The 20,564-nt window shown below is 37.1% G+C and overlaps 1 protein-coding gene and 1 long non-coding RNA gene across 11 annotated transcripts in view; one reads left to right on the forward strand and one right to left on the reverse strand.

Annotated features, from left to right (window-relative positions):
* Positions 1-9,682, reverse strand: part of LOC144990274 (uncharacterized) — a 48,711-nt gene extending 39,029 nt beyond the window's left edge. The window contains exons 1-2 of the long non-coding RNA XR_013654279.1: positions 9,570-9,682; positions 3,229-3,291 (exon numbers count right to left, since the gene is read on the reverse strand). This is a non-coding gene — a long non-coding RNA (uncharacterized LOC144990274). The remainder of the gene's footprint in view (positions 1-3,228; positions 3,292-9,569) is intronic.
* LOC105354450 (inositol polyphosphate 4-phosphatase type II) overlaps positions 1-20,564 on the forward strand; it is a 162,167-nt gene that overhangs the window by 136,331 nt on the left and 5,272 nt on the right. For 6 of the 10 annotated variants that reach the window (XM_020703700.3, XM_023957535.2, XM_078943405.1 and 3 more), the window contains 9 exons: positions 347-485; positions 3,106-3,278; positions 4,585-4,708; positions 5,059-5,185; positions 7,516-7,656; positions 8,301-8,398; positions 12,149-12,261; positions 13,357-13,511; positions 19,460-19,656. In XM_020703700.3, coding sequence (XP_020559359.3) covers positions 347-485; positions 3,106-3,278; positions 4,585-4,708; positions 5,059-5,185; positions 7,516-7,656; positions 8,301-8,398; positions 12,149-12,261; positions 13,357-13,511; positions 19,460-19,634 — 1,245 coding nt within the window. In that variant the 3' untranslated portion in view covers positions 19,635-19,656. Of the gene's footprint in view, positions 1-346; positions 486-3,105; positions 3,279-4,584; positions 4,709-5,058; positions 5,186-7,515; positions 7,657-8,300; positions 8,399-12,148; positions 12,262-13,356; positions 13,512-19,459; positions 19,657-20,564 lie in introns of those variants that run through there. The other 4 variants (XM_023957536.2, XM_023957537.2, XM_078943406.1 and 1 more) reach the window with 1 other exon arrangement.

The following is a 20,564-nucleotide window of genomic DNA, read 5'->3' on the forward strand; positions in this document are numbered from 1 at the left end:
TACATTTTCGTAATTCATATTACCGTACTAGAGCCCAAACATACAAATAAGCAATACGTGATTAACAAAAGTACATTAAAACTTCTACCAGTGATTAGTTTTCATCCCGCTGTCCATGATTAATTGTAAGGGCAGCATTGTGGTGCATCATGATTTCTTCACAGCCTTGTGAAAACCTTTGGTAATTTTTTTTTTTTTTTTTACCATAAATGCTGTTTTATTTTACTGGTAACATGCGTTTTGCTCTGGTTGTTTTGTTTTTTTCATCTTCTCCAGAGAGTTAAAAACCAAAATCTAATCAGCTTTAAACTGATTTCATTACTGGTTGTCTCTTTGCCCTTCTCAGGACAGAGTTTGGGCTAATGTGGCCAAATGTCTCAACTGTGTGATTGCAATGGTGGACAAACTCCAGGAGGAAGACGACAGCAAACAGGAGTCAGCCCCTGAACAGCAGCTGGCTGACGTCATCACCTCACACACACCTGGTAAATTACACAGTAACTTGATAGATTTTATGTAAAAGTTTTTAAGGCATTTCTTGTATGATTTGTGATAAAATGTGTTAAATGTACTTAACCGAGGAAATATGTTGTTTCTATTGCATCTAAATAGGAGTGTCCAGCTAAAGATGGCTTATCAGGATTATTCTAAACATAGGTATTAGTATACTGCAGTGGCTGACACCCACCATCGCAGCTAAAAAATGTAACTGTGCAAAGCAAAAACAGAAACAGCAAATAAAAAGAATTGCTGCAGATAAAAGAAAAACTGCAGGCAAATGAAATAAACACTGCTGCAAATAAAAGAATTGCTGCTGCTGCAAAAAATAGGAATGATGTTGCAAATGAAATAAATGCTAGAAAGAAACGCCACTACATATTACAAAAAAAACTGCTGCAAATAAAAAAGCAGAGCGGCAGTAGTTCATTAGAAATTCCCCTCTGAGTTGTGGGCTGAACTGTTGGTAGGGAGCAATCCCGACCCCCTTTCCCCTCCTGAAAGTGCAGCTAAAAGCTTGAAGCCTGTGACCTGACCAGGATATTTACCATGTCACAAATAGTCTCTTTTTCAAACAGCATTTTTCCATCTGTTCCTGACTCACAATGATTTGAATAAAGTTTTAAGCTAATTTTTTTTTATATATGTCCTCCATCATCAGTAAAAATGCCAGAAAAACATGTTAAAAACACAATTTTTATCAGAGTAAATCTTTAAAATGAGGATTGGACATGGCCTAAAGGCCATTTACCAACAATTTCTTCCAATTTTAAATTATAAGTCTTTTACATGAATTATTTTGGTTAAAAAAAAATTCCTCATCTAAAGTTTTAACTTTTTTTCTTTATTTTTGGTCAAATGAAAGTCGATTCGTATCAGGATAAAATAACCTGTCAGTTTTCCAACAATACTCTTTTGCTTTAAAAAAAAAGAAAAATGCTGCCATCAGTTCAGTCTGAGAAATTATTTTCAGCCAAAATAAAATGACTCAGAGTGGCTTGTGTTTTTCAAAGACTCATCTGCCTGCTTTGGAAATAGTGACACATTACTTTGTTCCAGCTTTCAGACCCCCTGATGTTCAAACATTAGCAAATGTGACACTGAAATTGTTGCCAGAAAAATGGATGAAAGCTGGGTTTGAAATGCAGAACCGTTTACTGGGCACCAGAAGCTGCCCAGCCTTCCCTCATGTCTAATGAAAATCCTGCCTGAAGCTTGTAACGCAGACAAGTGGCCGCATTGCTGGAGCTGCCAACTGGCACACAGAGAAGCCCCATTAGTCTGACCAGGCGACAAGGAGGAACTCAGGCAGTTTTTTTGCACTTGTGAATGTTTTAAGGTGCATTTTTATCTTTTGGTATCTTTAAGTCTCTGGCATTTTTCGGATGAAGTGAGCCACCATTTGAGAACATGGCCATCCGCAAGTGCAAAAAAGGTTCAGCCCCCAGAGCGGTTTTATTAGGATGCCCAATAGCCTCAGAGCTAGAAATCACCTACTTGTTAAAATTGTGACACTCAAAACAAACGGAAAAAAAAATAGAGGGATTTTGTGTTTCCTCCTTTTCCTCCTCTGTTTGTACAAAATAAGTATTTCCATCATGTTGTAAGACATGATTCCTTTGACCAGACAAAGTGACTGCCCGATGTTTTCTCTGTCAATTCTGCTGTCCAAATATCTTTTTTTATTTGTACCAAGATCTTTTCAGATTTTCAAAACAAAAGTTCAGGTTCACATGAAAAAGAACTCTATCCTACGCTGCCCCCTATTGGTCATTGAAGAGACTTTTCATTCATTTCTGTTATCAGAAACGGAATTATCTTTACTCTTTACTGTTGGAAGTTAGGTCTAATAGATGAGCAACATCTATTAGACCTAATAGATGTCACCCATCTATTAGATCTAATAGATGTCACCCATCTATTAAGTGACATGGTTGACATCTATTAGATGCCACCCATGGCAACTGTTGGTTGTCATTGGTGACAGAAACAGGAATGATTAAGCTCAACCTAAGTAACTCTTCCTGTTGTGATGTGACTGTGTTCAAGGGATGCACACAAGTTTAGCAAGATTATTTTTTGACCACAGTTAGGTATCTGCAGTAGTTAGCAATAACTTTGTACGGTGACCTTGGGTGTTTTGAAAGGCGCTTTTGAATAAAATGTATTATTATTATTAACTATAGTAATGAGTGTACGTTATTGAGTTTAAACCCAGAACTGTTGTGTTCTTGAGCAATTAAAACCTTTAAAATTATCTGATATATTTCTAATGAACACTTTTTTTTAATTCAGACAAAGGTTCTGTGTTCATGTTGTTTGTGAAAATTAATAAAAGTTTGTTTTTTCAGCTAAATAAAGCAAGTATGTGCAAGAAGAGCCCCTACCTCCTCCTCATATGCTAATTTAACAAAAAAGTATTTTTCTGTTTTCTCAAATCTGCGTCAGAGTGTGATTTTCTTTTTAACAGTGAACATCACATCACAGATGCAGGCGGGGCCGTCTTAATCTGAGCCACTTTTTTTTAGCTCTTTATTTTTGGAATTCCTAATTTGTTGTGACACCTGGCCTTTGCCAACAAGTGTCCGCCTCCGTGTGTCTGATCAGGTGACTGGAAGGAGCAGTTGTATCCAGTGGTGACCAGGTTGAAGGAGTGTGTAAAAGAGGTGGTGGAGAAGGCAAGGAAAGCTATGACCTTCGTGCTCCTGCAGGAGGCAGTGTGCAGCTTACCGCAAGGCTTCGCCCTCCAGCAGAGAAGAGATATAGTCTTCAGTCAGGCGGTAGGTGGCGGTACTGAAACAACAAACAAAGGCTACGTTCACACTGCAGGCTGAAACGACCCAATTCCGAATTTTTTGCCCCTAAGTGGCCCAATTCCGATCTTTTCATGACAGTCTGAATGACACAGATCCGATCTTTTCAATTGCGACCCAGGCCCCGTGGGTTTGCCGTCCTGAATCCGAATTGTAGCCGTTCTTTTCTATTGCGACCGCCGTCTGACCGGCTAGGCGACTTGATTCCGAACTGTACGTCATCGACACGCAACAAACGTCATCATTTTGCGTTGAAGTAGGCGGGAACGAGAACGTAAACATCAACCATGGTGGACGATGCTGCTGAGATCAGTCAGTGGAAGGGAAGCGAGATCCCCGATTGGATTAATATTTGGGCTGATCGCTCTTTTCAGGCCAAACTCCAGGGCTCTTATTGCAACTGGGCGGTTTTTGAAAAATTTTCCAGATAAATGGCAGAGCGTGGTGTTGAACCTTTCCCGCGATAACTTTTTTTTCTTTCTCCCCTTTCCACCGTGCTCAGAAGCGCGGGGGACCCGAGGCGATCCTCCTCCTCCTCCCTGTTTTCTGATCCTTAGATTCTCCAGAACGGGTTAATAAAGAGTCCATAGCATTTATTCTGGGGGGAACCTTCTTTTATTACCGTCCTCCGTAACACACAACATGAATGCGCGCCCACACTGCCTCCCCCCCCCCTATTCTCTATCGCGGCACGCGCTTGCATTCACACACGGGGCGCGCGGGCCCAACACATACACATTTCCATTCCACAACAGTGGGTACAGACGATCCCGACTCCATTGCCTTCTTAAAATGAGAAGATTGTAATTGTGCTGCTCCTTCGTGAAAATAAATTTAATATTACAAAAAGAGCTCCGCTTTTGACAACACTGTTGTTGACATCTGCTCCGCAAACAAGTGACGTCGTTCACCGTTGAGTATTCTTCTGGCTTCTGCGCATGCGGGTCTCGTTTGGGTCGTGTCACGGTCACACTGGAGATCACAAAAGTTCGGATTTACTTGGAAATGTGAACGGTCTAGAAAACAATTCGGATTTTTTCAAAAAATCCGAATTGAGCATTAAGCCCTGCAGTGTGAACGTAGCCAAAAACTTTACACAGAAAGTCCTCTGTGAAATATTTCAAATTCCTGTTCTTGCTCATCAAATGAAAGTATTTGTTTCCACTTTTGTCCTTGTTTTACGGACAAAAATACTAAAAGTCTGCATGTTTTTACAAGTCTGTACAATGACTATTTCTCGCTTATTTGTGATTTATTTGCTTCGGGTAAACAGCTGGCAGCCTTGGCCTGTGGTTTTGTCATGAGGTTGTATGCGGGGATGCAGGACAAAGGCTTTCTGAAGCAACTTCACCTTGTTGGCCTAGTTGCACAGTTTGAGAGTCTGCTCAGCACATACAGTGAGTACTTATAGATGGTTTAATTCCAGGATCTGCATAAAAAAGAACTTTCTAACAATTACATTAGTTTGAGGAGATTAGATCAGTAAGTGACTAGCGGTTGTTCTGTTGAAAAACAGTATTTCCCAGGATGTAACAATAAATATAAGCCATATTTTTTAATGGGGAAATATAAACAGAATAAAAAGTCTATAAAGCAAATGTCCTTGTCCGGAATGAATGAAGCTGCTGTTGATCCAGCTGATCCAGAAGTTCTTGCTTTTAGATAACAGACAGGAATGCACTCATTTTGAATGTACTTCCTCTGATGAGAACATCTTTGATGATCTCGTTCTATATTTCCCCTCAAGGTGAGGAGATTGGGATGCTTGAAGACATGGAGGTTGGAATTTCAGATCTCCACAAAGTTATGTTCAAGATCACAGAGGCCAAAACAGAAGACCCGAGTGACCTTCAGCCTTTCCTGTGTGGCGGACGGTGAGGCATTTTTTCCCTTTATCATCTGTTTATTGATGAACAAATCTGAAAAGACAGTTAATGCATACTGATATGAACAAAAAAAACTATTTAAAGCTGTTTTCATACTGAAGTTAACCAGAACATTTTTTTAGACCTAAGATACGTTTATTTTACATGTACTTCAAGTGAAAACAAAAGGAGCATCAATCTTTCAATGAACTTTCATCTGTCCTGTTTAGTTGTCGATCCTCGTTAGCATTCTCTGTTTTTATCTGGTAAAGTCTCACAGTTTCCTCTTTATTATAATATGACATAATGTGGAGATTTTGTAAGGGCTAATGGCCGACGGGGTGTGCATTATTAGAAATTAACTGTCAGATAAATGCAAATAGACATTAAAGAAAAACACAATTAGAAACAACAGACCACAACAAGAATCAAGTTTCTCATGCACGAGGGAGAAGAAGCCAGTGTGACAGAAAACATCCACCACGCTTCTCTTCTCAAAGGTTCTGCCTCTCCTCATGCTGCTTTTATGAAGAACACAAGTAGGAGGTGACAATTTCAAGACAAAGAGAAAAGTTCATTGGGGTTGTCGTATAATGACCCATTTGGTGGATTCTAAGTTCAAACAGGATCCCTTATCAGCTCAGGACAGTGTGTTGTAAAACCCCCTCATCCTAGCTGGGATGAGAAGCAGATGAACAAACACACAACTGTTTTCAGAAAAGGTCAGTCTGAGTTAACATTTAAACATACATTTAAAAAAAATACATTTAAGCAATGATAATAATAAAACAATTTCCTTCACACTAACCCACGCCGTGGAAGCCTACGACAGATCTTAATCAGACTAAATAAAGTTCCAAATAATTTTGTTTAAAGACCCACTCTGTGGAACAGAGTGCCCATGGGGGCTATGGGCAGGAAAGCCCAGTTTATCTTAGTTTGTTTAGTTTAGTTTAGCAATCAGCTATTGAATTTTTTGACTTTATGTTCTCTATGATTCATGTGTATTACACAATTACCAGCATGAAGCCCATTGAGATGACTATTGTTGTAAATATCGGGCTATATAAATGAAATTGAATTTAATTGAATTGAATTAAACATTGTGTTTTGATTGTTTTAACATGTTCTCGTGGCCTTTTTCTCATGATGGTGGGCATATATAAAGAAAAAATATTTTTCTGACAATGTCTTTATTTAAATTGTTGTGAATCGGGAGCACATGAAAACATGTCACTGGAAAAAGCTTGTAGCTGTTACCTAGTAGCTACAATCGATATGCCACAAGCTCCCGGCTCTGCTCCATTCTGATGCATCCACTTGAAGACAAATAGATCCATGTGTGCCTTTGTTTTCCCCGTCTGAGATGGCATCTGGCTCAAAACTGTACGGCTGGATCACTCCTTTATTGCTCGCCATTTTTGTAGGGTTGAGGGACAGTAAGCTAGCAGAGGAGCATGCAAACAGATGGATGATGGGGAACAGTCCTGCCCACTATTCAAAAGCAAAGTACTGCTGCTCTGCAAAAAACTATGTCCTAGAAAATGACAGAGGGTTTTAGATTTTGGCTAAAAAGTCATAATCATGTTTAACAGTCAAGTATCAGACACTGGTTGAGAGTGTCTGAGATGTTGTCATATTTCTTTTTTATTTATAAAATCTACTTTTACCTGTTTCTATACATGGTAGCGTGGGACTATTGACTTCAGCTTTCCTCAATGTCAACAAGGGGGGAAAATATATTTCACAAGTGTTGAACTTGACAATATAATAAATACAGAATAGTACAGAATCTTAAACATCAGTACTGTGCAGGTTTACATGCTATTTTCTAAAATTCTATTGGACTGAAGTTACCTGTGATCTGTTTTCATAGGAAAAGATTTTGCGTCATCGAAAACTCATGCCATGTGAAAGTAAATAATCACTTGCTGCCAGAACCAGGGAAGTCTCTTTGGAATTTAATTGAGTGAGCTTTACTCTACAAATGAATAACCATACTCTAGAAATGTGCACACAGCAAACGGCGCGCTCAGGTCTTTGATCCTGGGTATATGTCGTTTTAAAAAGTTCCCTTGCAGCAAGGCATGTACACTGCTTTCTAGCGTGAGACGGTTCATATCAACTTACTTTGTCAGTTGTTCTGTCAGCCTGCCAAACTTTTTTTTTTTTAGTTTGCCTCTCGGTCATCCATGAATTCCATTCTATTTCTTTTTTCAAACCTTTTCCCACACCTGTCTTCTGTGTCAAATTGTACAACTTCCTGAAGGCATCATGTTCTGCTGAGCTGCAAATCATATTGAGAGACTTTGTTTTACTTTTTTTCTTCCTGGTTTCAGAGACCATTTCACTGTCGAAGTGCCATTACCACAGCCGATTTTCCAAACTCTGCCAGAGGAGATCAAGAACGGCAGACCTCTGCGAGTGTTCCCGGTCCTGTTTAATGTGGGCATCAACGAACAACAAACTATAGCCGAGAGGTACAACAGACACTATTTCTTCTTAAATCATTCAACTCTAAACATGTTTTACATTCCTTTTTTTAACATGTATGGGCTACACTGGATCTGCTGCATTTTTCCCCCCTTTTTAGTAGACAAGAATCTTCTTAAATATCAGGATTAAATTCATATGGAAATTTATAGAAAAAAAAAATCCAGAAGGGGATTAAAAATACATATATTACACCCAAAAAAAACACAATAGTGGTTAAACATTTCAAGTAAAAAATCTGGCTGTGAGCAAAAAAATGCATGTTGAAATAATTCATGTTTTGTGTATTAAAAATCATATAATTTCCAAAACAGTGAACCAAGTGCTATAAACCATAAAAACAAAAACAAGTCAGTATGAAAAGAGCGTTTTTCAATTGCTTTGGAGAGGTGAGCTGAGGTACACTTTGATAAAAATCAAAAGTCACACCTTCAAACAAAAATTGAAAAAATAGATAAATAATAAAACTGTCACTGTGACTTATCAAAGTATCTTAAATAGGAGTCAAATAAACACTAAAACATTAATTTTGTGATCTTTCATTTTCTTTCTAGGTTTTACACTACTCAAGTAACAAGTGAAGTTAGCATCTGAATTCTATTGCACTAACTCCACTTGTTTGTTTGTGCAGGTTTGGCGATATCTCTCTACAAGAAAGAATAAACCAGAAGAACTTTGAGATATTAGACGCCTATTATAAATTATTAAGTGAAAAGGTGCCACTAGAATGTAAGTCTACTTTTCTTTACTTTGATTTGTTAAGATCAAATACAATTTATCTTCTTCTATCTTTATGTAACTTTTTAAAAATGATATGCTTGGTCTCCATTAAGATGGACAACATTAAAACATGTTTTTACTTCTACTTAAATAGCTGTATTTTGAAACTAGAAAAGTTGTATTTCCACCAGAAATATGTTTAATTGCGTAATTGCTGACAGTGGTTTAGGTATCTTTGTGTCAGTTTAGGGGCTATTGAAGAAAAAACCTTTGTCCCGCAAGTTTGAGGGTTACATTTATAAAACCTAGAGGCATTTCCCTACTTTTTCCTGAAAAGAATAATGAGTCTGTGACAAACGGTGATTGAGTCACAGCAGATTGTTAGAAAATTTTTTGTCTTAAAAAAAATCCTCTTTCTACACTCGTGCTTACCGTATGTCACCCACTCTAGATTTGCGAACATTCTGCAACACACACTAATGTTAAAATCAAATGAAATTGGATTAAAAAATTTCAAACAGCTGTTGTTCAAAAACTATTTGACATTTCCAAAATACAAGTAATGCCTGATTATCCCAAAGCCCCACTACATTTTAAAGTTTGAATTGTGTCTCTACCTGAAAAATTGCTGGAGGAGATACATTTCAAAAACAGTGTAGTGGAAGCACAGTCTCCATTGACTGCCATTATACTTAAAAATTTAAACAACTTCAAACATTTAAAAAACTATAAATATTTGCAAAATTGTTCAAAGACAACAGGAAAAAGACAAAGACCAGAGCAAATACATGTTTGAAATTTTGAAATAGCATAAAGTATGCTGAAGTTAAGATTTTCAGGACTTTGGAAGTTTCAGAAAAACCATAAGTTGCAGAAGAAATTACAATAATGTCCTTAACTAGTAGAACATTTTGATACTTGAATGGCAGAAATCAGATGAAGTATGCAGAAGATACGCGCCGACAAAAAACGTACGGAAGAAAACAGAAGAACAACAGTTTTGATAGCATTACCCAATCAAACTAATAATTTTATAATGCAATCAAACTACGGTATGATTACGTTATAGTAAATACTGTCTCTAGTAAACTTCAAATAGAAAAGTAGCCATTAGTTTAAGGTTCAATAAAACATGGGTTATTTAAAAATATATTACATTTCTTTTGATTAGTTCACTTACCCTAGCACGCATAAGAATTAGTTTGCCACAAAAATAAACAAGTGTACCAGGACGATATGCTCCAAAAACAAAAAGCTAAAAGAAATGACACTGTGTTGTCTTACATGGGAAAGTCATCAAAAAGTTGAGTGCAGAGTGTCATGTACAGAGGAATTTTGCCTCCGGGTCTGTGTCTCTGTGTCAAAACAGAGTTAGCTTCAGGTCACCAACGTCTTTGGCAGCTGGAAGTTTAATCAAAATGGAAGATCTTACATCTTGCCCTAAAGGCAGAAGGTGTGTTTTTTTTCTCATAACCCAAACTGGTCACCGATTCATTGTTCAATCAGTTGATTAAAAGTCTGTTAGAGAGCAAATTGATGAAAACAGAAAATATGATCTACATACATATGATTGCAACTGAAAAAATATGTTTTACAATTCCCACTTAAGGATTTTTTTTTTTTTAAACAAGTAACACTGAGATCTTCTGGTGCTATTAGGTTTTGATAAAAATAATCTATGAAAAGAAACATAACAATTAATCAACCTGGATTTTAGATCATTTTGAGGGTGATCAAAGGAATTCTATGATATAAAGAGATAAATGCAAAAGTGCAGTTAGAATGGATTGGATTTAGGAATTACTTTTCAAACATAAATGCATGGTTGATTTTTAACATGGTTTCCAAATATAAATGTACAAATTGCAGAATACTGTTTCTCCACTTCAAACCAAAAGACAACAGTTGGTAGTGCTGAGCTCAAACTAGTAGTGAGACCAGTCGAAAGTGTCCTACCAAAACTGTGTCTTCTTGCTGCAGAGATTCCCAGTCTTTTAAAAAAAATGCTGTCTAATAACCATCAACCGGTGCAGTCATATGTAAAAAATTTAGAGAGGAACCTGCAGGCAAGAAACAAAAAGAATATGCAAATATATAAACATCACTTAAGATCTAACACCATCTTTAACAGTTAGTAAAACGTAGAGTGACCAGTTTAGATGTAATAAATCTTTTTGTTTGCTTTAAGTGTCAGTTTAGAGATATAGCTCTGATCGTGTGGGATTTTTGATCACCGCTGTGATGAACCAGCAGGGGCGCTGTGGTTGACCACAGCCTCCAGCTGCACACGAGTTTCACCTGTGCTCTTTGGTACAGACATCTTCTCAGAATATTATATATTGCCCAGTAATAAACGAGACTACAGACACTGTCACCTTTCCGGTAGCCATGAAGCCTGACACCCATGAAGAACACGGGGCAGGAGGCTCCGCCTTGTTTTATACAGACACATAACTTTGCGCTGCACAAAATATTTCCCAAACAAAATATGTAGTGATATTCATCGAAATCGAACAGTGCGCGTTCATGTTTGGTGTTAAAGAGTGAAGGAGAACAGTAATAACACCCCCCCACACACACACACACACACAACAAAATCCTCCAGCGCACTCAACAACACATGCAGTTTGTAATGGAAATGAATACAGTGGAAATTAATAATTAGAAGTTTAGAGAAGTTTAGATTTGTTGTATTTCCTCGCCAGACGTAAACTTCTGTTGTAGAATGAGGATGTGTATGTGCTGCTGAAACCGTGCGCATGTGTGTAAGAAAAGGGAGCGCGTGCAGCGCAAGAAGTGAGAGCCGTGCGCAGGGAGTTAAGGAGAACAGTAATAAAAGGTTTCCCCCAGAAGCCCTTCAAGTCTGAACACAGGACTAGCAGAAAAAGTCAATTATCAGCAAAGATGAATGTGTTTAATGTGTTTATTAAAGTTCCAATAACGCACCATATCCAGAACTTTAAAAAAAAACTTAAAAAAAAAATGGTGCACTGATGCAGTAATGACGTCATCACTCACCACGGTGATGCGGTTATCGTCACACCCCTATTAAGACACGCTGTTGACAAATGTGGCACTTAAGTGTGAGAAAAAAAATGCAGTTCCTTTCTTTGAGTTCAGCACTGTTGTTTTTGTGTGAAACCATGCTCTTGTTTTTTAGCAGTCTTTCAAAATGTTTAGCTGAAAACAGCGAGTAACAATTAAGGTGAAATTTGGGCACGAAACAGAAACAGTTTGGTTTATTGCTACTATTGTTTATCTTTATTTGAAAACCAAACGCAGATGTTGACAGGCTTGTCATTGTGTCTGGGTTCACCAGATAAACCAACTATGCTCTGAGTAATGTGAGTTTCTGAGTCCCTGATTGACCCATGTTCAATGTCAACGGGTCATAAAAAAGTTGTAAAAACGCCTCCTGCTATATGTGATGAAAAGAGTTTTGAACGTGGCAACCCGTAACACACAGACATTCCAAGGAAAGTGGACCCTTGAACATGCGTTGCTGATGATGGTGTGAACCTAGCTTTAGAGTTTACTAGTTTCTCAGAGTACAAATATGTTCTAATGTCATGAAATACACACGACTTACTTCTAAAGGTGCAATTAAAACCTGGTCATGAACTACAGCAATATTTGTCATGTGTATAAAAGTACATCCTAAATGAAAACATTTAAGGAATTTCAGTTTTCTTGCTATGTCTTTTTTTTCTCACAGGTGCAAAAGAGTCACTAACAAAAGTTTAACTTTTATGCAAACAGGTTTGCCATGTTTTCAGGCACAGACTGACATAAAGGAGTTACTTGAAACCCTGGGCCAGAATGTAGTTACAAAGAAGAGAAAGAATGTGGAAATTCTCTGGATTGCTGGAGCTGTGAGTTATTATAACTTTCTGTCTTTATCAATGTAAAATATTTCTTTAATCAAACTCTTGTGCTACGGACATGAACTGTCATCTGTTTCCCTTCCAAATTTGTCATGGAGACCAAATATGAAACTGATGAGCTCTTGACTGATTGTCTCTGTAATGTGAAGTTAATTCAGGCGTGATGCAGATCCTTGTCTTCTGATAGTATTTAGCTTCGTCAGGGAACCATGTTCTAACAATCAAAAACATGCTTTAGCATGTTATAAGTATTTACTCAGCAGTGCTACCTCGAATCCTACCGGAGTGTGTGTGGAGTTTGAACCTCTTCCTTGAGCATGCATAGATTTTTTTCAGGCACTCAGCCTTCCTCCCGCAATCCACCAATATGATTCATAGGTCAAATGGTAACTTAAAATTGTTGTTAAACTGGCCACACACACAGTCCTGGATGTGCCCCCACCTTTGCCCTGTAACCTCCAGCCTGAACAGTTATTGTTGCTTTTACAGCTGAGCTACATAAGAAGTCCAATTTTCCAAAAATTACATTTGAAAATGACATTTAAAATGCAATATATTTTAAGATACTTAAAAATTAATTTAAAACAAATCATGTATTGAAATGTCATTTTTTTAATATTGAATTGTAAATTGCAAAATGCATTTTCATTTGAAAAAAACACGATGTAAAATGCAATTGATTTTGTTTTAATTTATTATTTTATTAATAGAATAATCATGTTGAATTGTAAATCCTAATAGTGAATTCTAAATTGCAAAAGGTATTTTCATATTCCAAGCCTGAATTGAATATTTAATTATCAATTTAAAAATTGCTTTTTTAAATTGCATAATCAAATTGCAAATGAAATTGACAATAGTGAATTGTGAATTTAAAAAAAACTTCCACAGAACAGAAAATATTTTTAATTTCAACAGTTCAAGTGCACTAACTTTTTAATACAGAGCAATGATTTCTTTAATCAATGAAATGACCATTTAAAATAAATGAGTGGGTCTTTTCTCCATAAGTCACCACTGCTAACAACAATGTCACATTTTTCCAGTACAGATGGATGTAACTGTGTCTCTTCATCCCATCAGATCTGCCGAAGGTTAAATGGTATCAGGTTTACCAGCTGTAAAAGTGCCAAAGACCGAACATCCATGTCTGTCACACTAGAGCAGTGCGCCCTGCTGCGGGACGAACACCAGCTCAGCAAAGACTTCTTCGTTCGAGCTCTGGACTGTATGCGGAGGTGAGCTCACAGCAAAATACTGTTCGTCAGAGTGTGAAAGGGTGCAAGTTATTATTTTAATTCTGGCTATTCTGAACAGAATTGCTTTAAAACATCAATCTGCTTTACTAAAGCAAAAAATGATCTCATTTAAAGTGTCTAGAAAGTGCATGTGAGGTAATAAAAAAAAAGACAGGAAGTTATTTGAAACCCTGTCTCTCACAGTTCCATTCACTCATGAAAGCACATAAAGTGGAGTAAGAAGGGAGTCAGACAATGGAGTATAAGGGCCACCATAAAGGAAAAATAAACGAATAAATGTAAGGGAATAAAGTTCAAAATTAATAAAAAGGAAGTTGTCAAAATATGATAAAGTCCAAAAATTGTGATGGAAAAAATCATAAAATTATGAGAAAAAGTCAACATTTTACTTAAGTTGACTTGTAAAATGATGATAAAAAAGTTTAAAAAGTTAATATTTTAAAATGTTGTTTTAAAATAATGAAAATGTTTTTAAAGCAAAATGAAATGTATTTAATAATATGATGGCTAATTTAAAATCTGTGTGCATGTTTTTCACAATTTCATGATCTTTTTATACATTTATGAGAGATTTATTGGTTGAGTATGTGATTGCACAAGGTCATATTTATTTATTTAATTATGAGCAGTTTGAGACTCCATACAAAGGTCCTTATTTTAGAATTAAAAAAATTGTAACTTTTGTATTGCATGATTATTATCTTTTTAATTAGACTTTTGTCACATAATTTTACAACATTTTTTAGATCATTTTAAGACTTTGCTTTCATATATTTTTTATTACCTTTTTTTATAGTAACCTTAATACACTGTCATGTATTCAGGCTTCCCTTTATTAGTTATAAGACACCACCCCATGCTGGTAATATTTCAGTAATTTTCCATTTTTATGTTTTCTTTTTTGTTCACATGGACTTACACTCAGAAATGTCAAATATTTGTAAAACTGATTTGTCACATTGTGTTCAGTATTCAGCTTATTCACAATAAACCACTCTAGAAGAAAAGACAGAACCAAATGTAATTGAATCTAAAGTAATGGCTTGCATTGAGATTTTTGTGGTATTTTTGCACCTTTTGACTTTTTTTTAAATATTGTCAGTCTAGCTTGGGAAAACTAAAATGTCACACACTTCACAAATCTAAAGTTTTTAATAAAAGGTTTCTTTAACATCCTTTAAAGAAAAGCTGTTGTTCCAAGTGCACATTTTACGTTGACCTGCCCCTACAACATCCATCTCACACATCAAGAGTATTTTGTTTGCACCGTCTTCCATGAGATTTGTTTCTTTTCTATCAGCTTGATCATTGCAGTTACAGTGCTGCCTGTTCATATAAGCCAGTGGGAGCAACTTTTGCATCTGCCTTGATAGACCAGCGTGTCTGAAGAAAAAGTGGCCTGCCCATACTGACTCATTTAAACTAGACAACTGGAAGCTATAAGATAATTTCGGAATTGTTGGAAAAGCGTGCAAACAAAAGCAAAATGACAAAGATTACAAAAAAAATGTAATCTATTTAAAAAGACATACCGCTGGTTGTGTCATCTGATAATTCTTCTTGTTTGCTTCATTAATCACAGTAACCCGTTTCTATTAGGTTAAACATGAACTTCATTTTTTGTCACAAGCATGCATACATGCAATTCATTTGTATGATTTGATCAAGACAATGCATGAAAAATAACTTTAAAAACCTGTTTGGTTACCCAGAATTCATTGTGAATAAGGACATGTTTGTGTCACCACTGAGATCTGACCCCAAACACACATTTCAAGGAGTTTATTAGTATATTGCCTTGTGTAATACTTAGTATCACCCTATGCTTTTGTTTGTTTCACTGATCTGAAAAGTTTTTGTTGGTTTATTGTTATCTCACAATAACACACATTAATGGACCCAAGTAATGTGGTTTTAACAAGAAAAAAACAGAAATAGTATCTGGTGTATTTCTATTTTAAAAATACATTGGTGACTTTATAAAAAAAGGACAAGCAATGGAATAAAGGAATTTTTTTTCAGAATCAATAGATCAAATTTTGTTCATTGCTTTAACTGGGTACTTCGATTTTATCAAAGTCTCAAACATACATGATTCAAGTTGTCTTCAGGAGGGTGACTGAATGGTTTTAATGCCTCCGTGAGACTCTCTGATTGGCTGGTGACCGGGTAACTCTGGTGCCATCCTAGGCACTTTACCATTGGGAGTTGGGTCATCTAGACCAGTGTTTTTCAACCTTTTTTGAGCCACGGCACACTTTACAAAAATCCAGCGGCACACCAGCATCCCCCCAAAAAAAAAAGCAGAAATTCATGGTCTGTATTGATCGACCCCCCCCCCCCGCGCGCAAGCTCACGTGGATTTTTGTGACAATTGTGGCAGAAAAAGCAGGAAGTTGCGGCTGTTTTTTTCTAAGAGATGAACCACCAGCTAAAGACGAGCTTTAGCTGGTATCTTTGTTAAAACTGACTGACTTTATCAGCAGAATTAAGAACAAGGAAGTGAATACTTTAATCACTTCTGATTGGTCAGACTGATGACATGTGATTAAGCCTTCAAGAATGATTGGCGGAGACAGTTAAAGGGGCGGGACTTTTCCTTACACAGTTATAGCTGCAGCTAAATCGCGGTACCGTGATTCTTATCAAAATGTCTTTAATAGAATTAAATAAACACAAAGAAAAAGTAATTTTAAGATCTTTTATCTTCCTAACTACTCAGTGTTTTATCAGGGCCTGTTTGGGTGAACACAGAGCTGAAATCCTGGAGATGGAAAATGTTTTTAGATCAGTGAATGAGGGCAATTTCTCCATGGCGCACTTGACCATCTCCCACGCGGCACACTGGTTGAAAAACACTGATCTAGACCGACTAGACAGTGCGCTGAACCTTTTTTCTTCAATAATTTGTGAACCTCACTGGTGTCCATGGATTACATGAAATCTTTCCACCTTTATCCACCTTTGTCATGGTAGGGAGAACAGGTCAATACAATGGTGGGGTCATCTAAGATAGCACAAGGGTTAGGTGCAGGGTTTCGCTTTCCAGAAGACAGCTGAGATAGGCTCCTATAACCCTGAACAGGCTGAAGAAAGCATAGAAAATTACTGGGGTAATGAATCTTTTTTTGTTTTTTTCTGATAAAAAACTTTACCCTTAAAACCAATACAGCAGACCCTCATGAAGTATTCCAAGCTAAAGTCAATGAATGGCATACTTTTAACAGATGAATGTTGGTGACCTATTTACAGTGGAGGAAATAAGTATTAGGTCCCTTGCTGATTTTGTACCTACCAATAGTCTAATACTATTGGTAGGTACATTAAAAAAATCAAGAAATTGACTTTATAGTATTTTTTTTTAAAGTTACTTAACAGTTTTCATATAAAAAAACTGGCTTTATAGTATTCATATAAATTTATTTGCATTTCATTGAGCACAATAAGTATTTTATAATGCCTTGCCAGAAAGTACTTTATGGCAAACCCCCTTTTACTCAGGCGTTTCTTGCAGTTAATGAGCAGGTTTCTGCACATATTAGGAGGACATTTTTGGTCCACTCTTCTTTGTAAACAATTTCTAAATCATTAAGTTTTGGTGGCTGTCACTTGGAAACTCTGGGATTGAGGTCCGGAGACTGGCTGGGCCACTCCATAACCTTGATAGGCTTCTTCTTCAGCCATTCCTTGGCTGCCTAGGCTGTATGTTTTCCTGTTGGAAGACCCATCCACCACCCATTCTAAGCCTCCTGGCTCAAGGAGGGAATGAGGTTCTCAGTCAGGATTTACCGTTCAACGATTCTGTCCATCCTCCCATCAACACGGTGAAGTAGCCCTGTGCAGAATAACACCCCCAGAGTATAATGTTTCCCCCTCCGAGCATGAGAGTGAGGATATATATGTATAGCGCTTTTCTACCTTCCTCAAAGGCCCAAAGCGCTCTACAGTTACAGTCGCATTCAACAATTCACACACACTGATGGCAGCTCCGCTGCCGAACACTGGCGCCAACCTACCACCAGAGGCAAAGTGGGTTTCGATCTCTTTCCCGAGGACAATTCGACACATAGCTAGATGGGAATTAAACCTGTAATCTTCCGATCAGAGGTCGATCACCCAGCATTTCTCTTCCTCCAAACATGACTGGGTGAGTTGATGCCAAACAACTCCATTTTGGTCTCATCTGACCACAGGACCTTCTCCCAATACCTAAATCATTTAGGTGTTTATTGGAAAAGTTCAGACGGGTCTGCACTTGTGCCCTCTTAAGCAGGAGTACTTTGTATGATGTTAAACCATTGCGGCGTAAAGTATTACCAATGGTTTTCTTGGTGACTATGCTTTGAGATCATCAACCTTTTGTTTTATTTAAAGCTAATCTCTCACAAGAATGTTGAAGACTTTGTTATGAGTCTGAGACCTATAGGTGGATTGATGGTCATGGACAATCGCATCAACAGTTGTCATCTAGACCCCCAGCTTCTAGCTGATATAGTGTTTGGTATTCTATTCTGGTCTTGTGCAGGTCTTCAACCTTCTTCCTTAAATCCACTGAAAGCTCTTTAGTCTTTCCCATGTTGGAGAGTTTGAAGTCTGACTGATTCTGTGGACAGGTGTCTTTTCTACAGGTGATTAGTGCAAACAGGTGTCTGCAAAACAGGTGACAGGTTGATGAGGAGAGTCTTACTGGTCTGTGTGAACCTGAACTCTTACTAGGGGCTCAAATACATATTTCCCTCAATGAAATGCAATTAAATGTATATTAATTCTTTAAAGTTGATGTCTTGAGTTCTTTGTAATTTTCTATCTCTCACTGTTTAAATAAACTTAAAATTAGGATGACAGACTGTCAAAAGCTGCAAAATTGGCAAGGGATCAAATACTTTTTTTTCCTCAACTTTACATCTGGACACTTACCAGCACATTAGAAGCTCGATGGGTGTATTTGTGAAAAAGAAAATAGGAATTAGAATTGGATGAGACATCAGCATGTTCTTATTTTAGTTTTTTTTTCATTGTTACCAGTTCTAAAAAGCCACTGATTATTTTTTTTAATATATTGACATAAAACATTTTAGATGATACAGAATGGCATTGATCCAAGAGAAAGATATGAATTGGGTCAAAATACATTTATCATCCTACTGCCACTGTCAATATCAAGAATTAAATGAATATTATACCTAGAAGGTCAGTGATAATGCACAGCTTGAATATGACTTGTGTATTGTGACCACCTTAATTAAAGATGTTAACCGCAGTGGGTGGACATTTTTAGGTGTGCAATTAAAAACACGTTTGTTTTTGTATGAAAGGAATGATAAAAGTTTGTTTTGTGCACGGTGCTGTAAATGACTTTTTTTTTTACTTCTCATAGCTAATCGATTTCCCTGAAAAAAATGTTTTTTAACCAAGAAATAAGTTAGTTTTAGCAACTGAAGTTGCTTTTCAAAGAAGTAGTTTGGCGTTTGGTCAGTTGTGCTGACAGACAAATCAAGAATGAGACTTATTAACGGACACATTGTAAGCACTTTGAGCATATGGAAAAGCGCAGATAAATCCAATCCATTATTATTATTCTTAAAACATTGCCTGCCATTGATGTCATTTTTTCATTATATTCTCATTAAAACTGCATGCTAATTTCATCAGTCCTCGATGGATTCACTCTAATGCTGCGCTTGTTCTCAATTTACTGTTTCATCCATCACAGCTTGCTTATCTGTTGCTGCATTTGTAAGCTATTGATTTAAAATGTAATAATGGCTCTTGGTCTTTGTGGGCATTCAGGCACGATTCACCAAGCGCTCATAAGTGCTCAATCAGTGCAAGAAAGTCCATTAAGACAGTGTCTTTACCGTACTAATGCTCCAGACTTTTGATCTGTCTTTGTCCGTTCTGTTTCACTCTGATGGGCGACTCTGCAGTCGGCTGACCCAGGGAGACACGTGGCAGTGGGAGGACCCTGAAGCTGGCACTGTGACAGAGAACAAACCAGCATCACGCCACTTTTATCCCATTGCCCTGCTGCTCGTTAGCTCCCACTTGCTGGTGGTCTGGCTCATTTTAAGTCTTGTTTTTCTGCTTGCAAAATATCAATAAACTGCTGATAATGCTATCTCTACCTGCTTTCCTTCCTGTCTTCTGCTGGTTTTTTATATACGTGGTGATACCATGATTTAACCACATGTTGCGGGTAGATAACTGTTCTGTATTTCTGATAGAATAAGTCACACTGGAATATAAGTCGCAGGAGCAAAAAATGCATATTAAATAAGAAAAAAAACTAATATAAATGGCTCTGGAGTACAAGTCACATTTTTATGGAGTTTGATTACTTGCTGTCCTGCATGATCTAAACTTTTGGAGGAGAACGATCAGATTCTCCTCCATGTTTGTTTTGGGTGGCGCTGTCAGTAGCAGATAATGATACACACACCTACTGTGCCCTAGAGGTTGTTAGTTGGAAAGGGCAACTGGTTGTTTATAGGGAAATGACAAGTGCAAGCCCATTTATGTTTAAAAACAATCCCAAAAAAGCCTCTTCTGAGGCACACCTCTATCTCAACTATGCAAAAAAAAACAGGACTTATGCTCTTATTAATATTGTCGCTCAAGGACGTTAATATCAAGGTAGGTGTACATAAAATGTTTACTCTGAGTTTTCCATTTTTCCAGTTAATTCCTTCTTTTTAAATATGAAATCGGGCTTTACTCATGTTTTTACTAACATCATCCTTTAACACCCAAACACCTTTGTTGACTGTTAAAGCTAAACCTGATATTAAGGATTTTTTTGTATTAAAACAGTACATTTGATCAGTCAACTATTTATAGTATGACTCTGATCCGAACTCCTCTTTTCTTAAAAATAAACCTAAATGGCATAGATTTATGCTGTGCTGCACACTAACCGACTGTATTTAACCTTATAATGGAAAATGTCACAACTTCTTATCTGATTCTTGGTCAATTTTTAAGGATAGGACCCTGAACTCTATAGATCCTGGTGGTAGATATGAAGCAGACATT

The sequence above is a fragment of the Oryzias latipes genome (assembly GCF_053564925.1).
Source record: "Oryzias latipes strain Hd-rR chromosome 1 unlocalized genomic scaffold, Olatipes_Hd-rR_3.1 chr1_Y".
Taxonomy (NCBI): Eukaryota; Metazoa; Chordata; class Actinopteri; order Beloniformes; family Adrianichthyidae; genus Oryzias; species Oryzias latipes.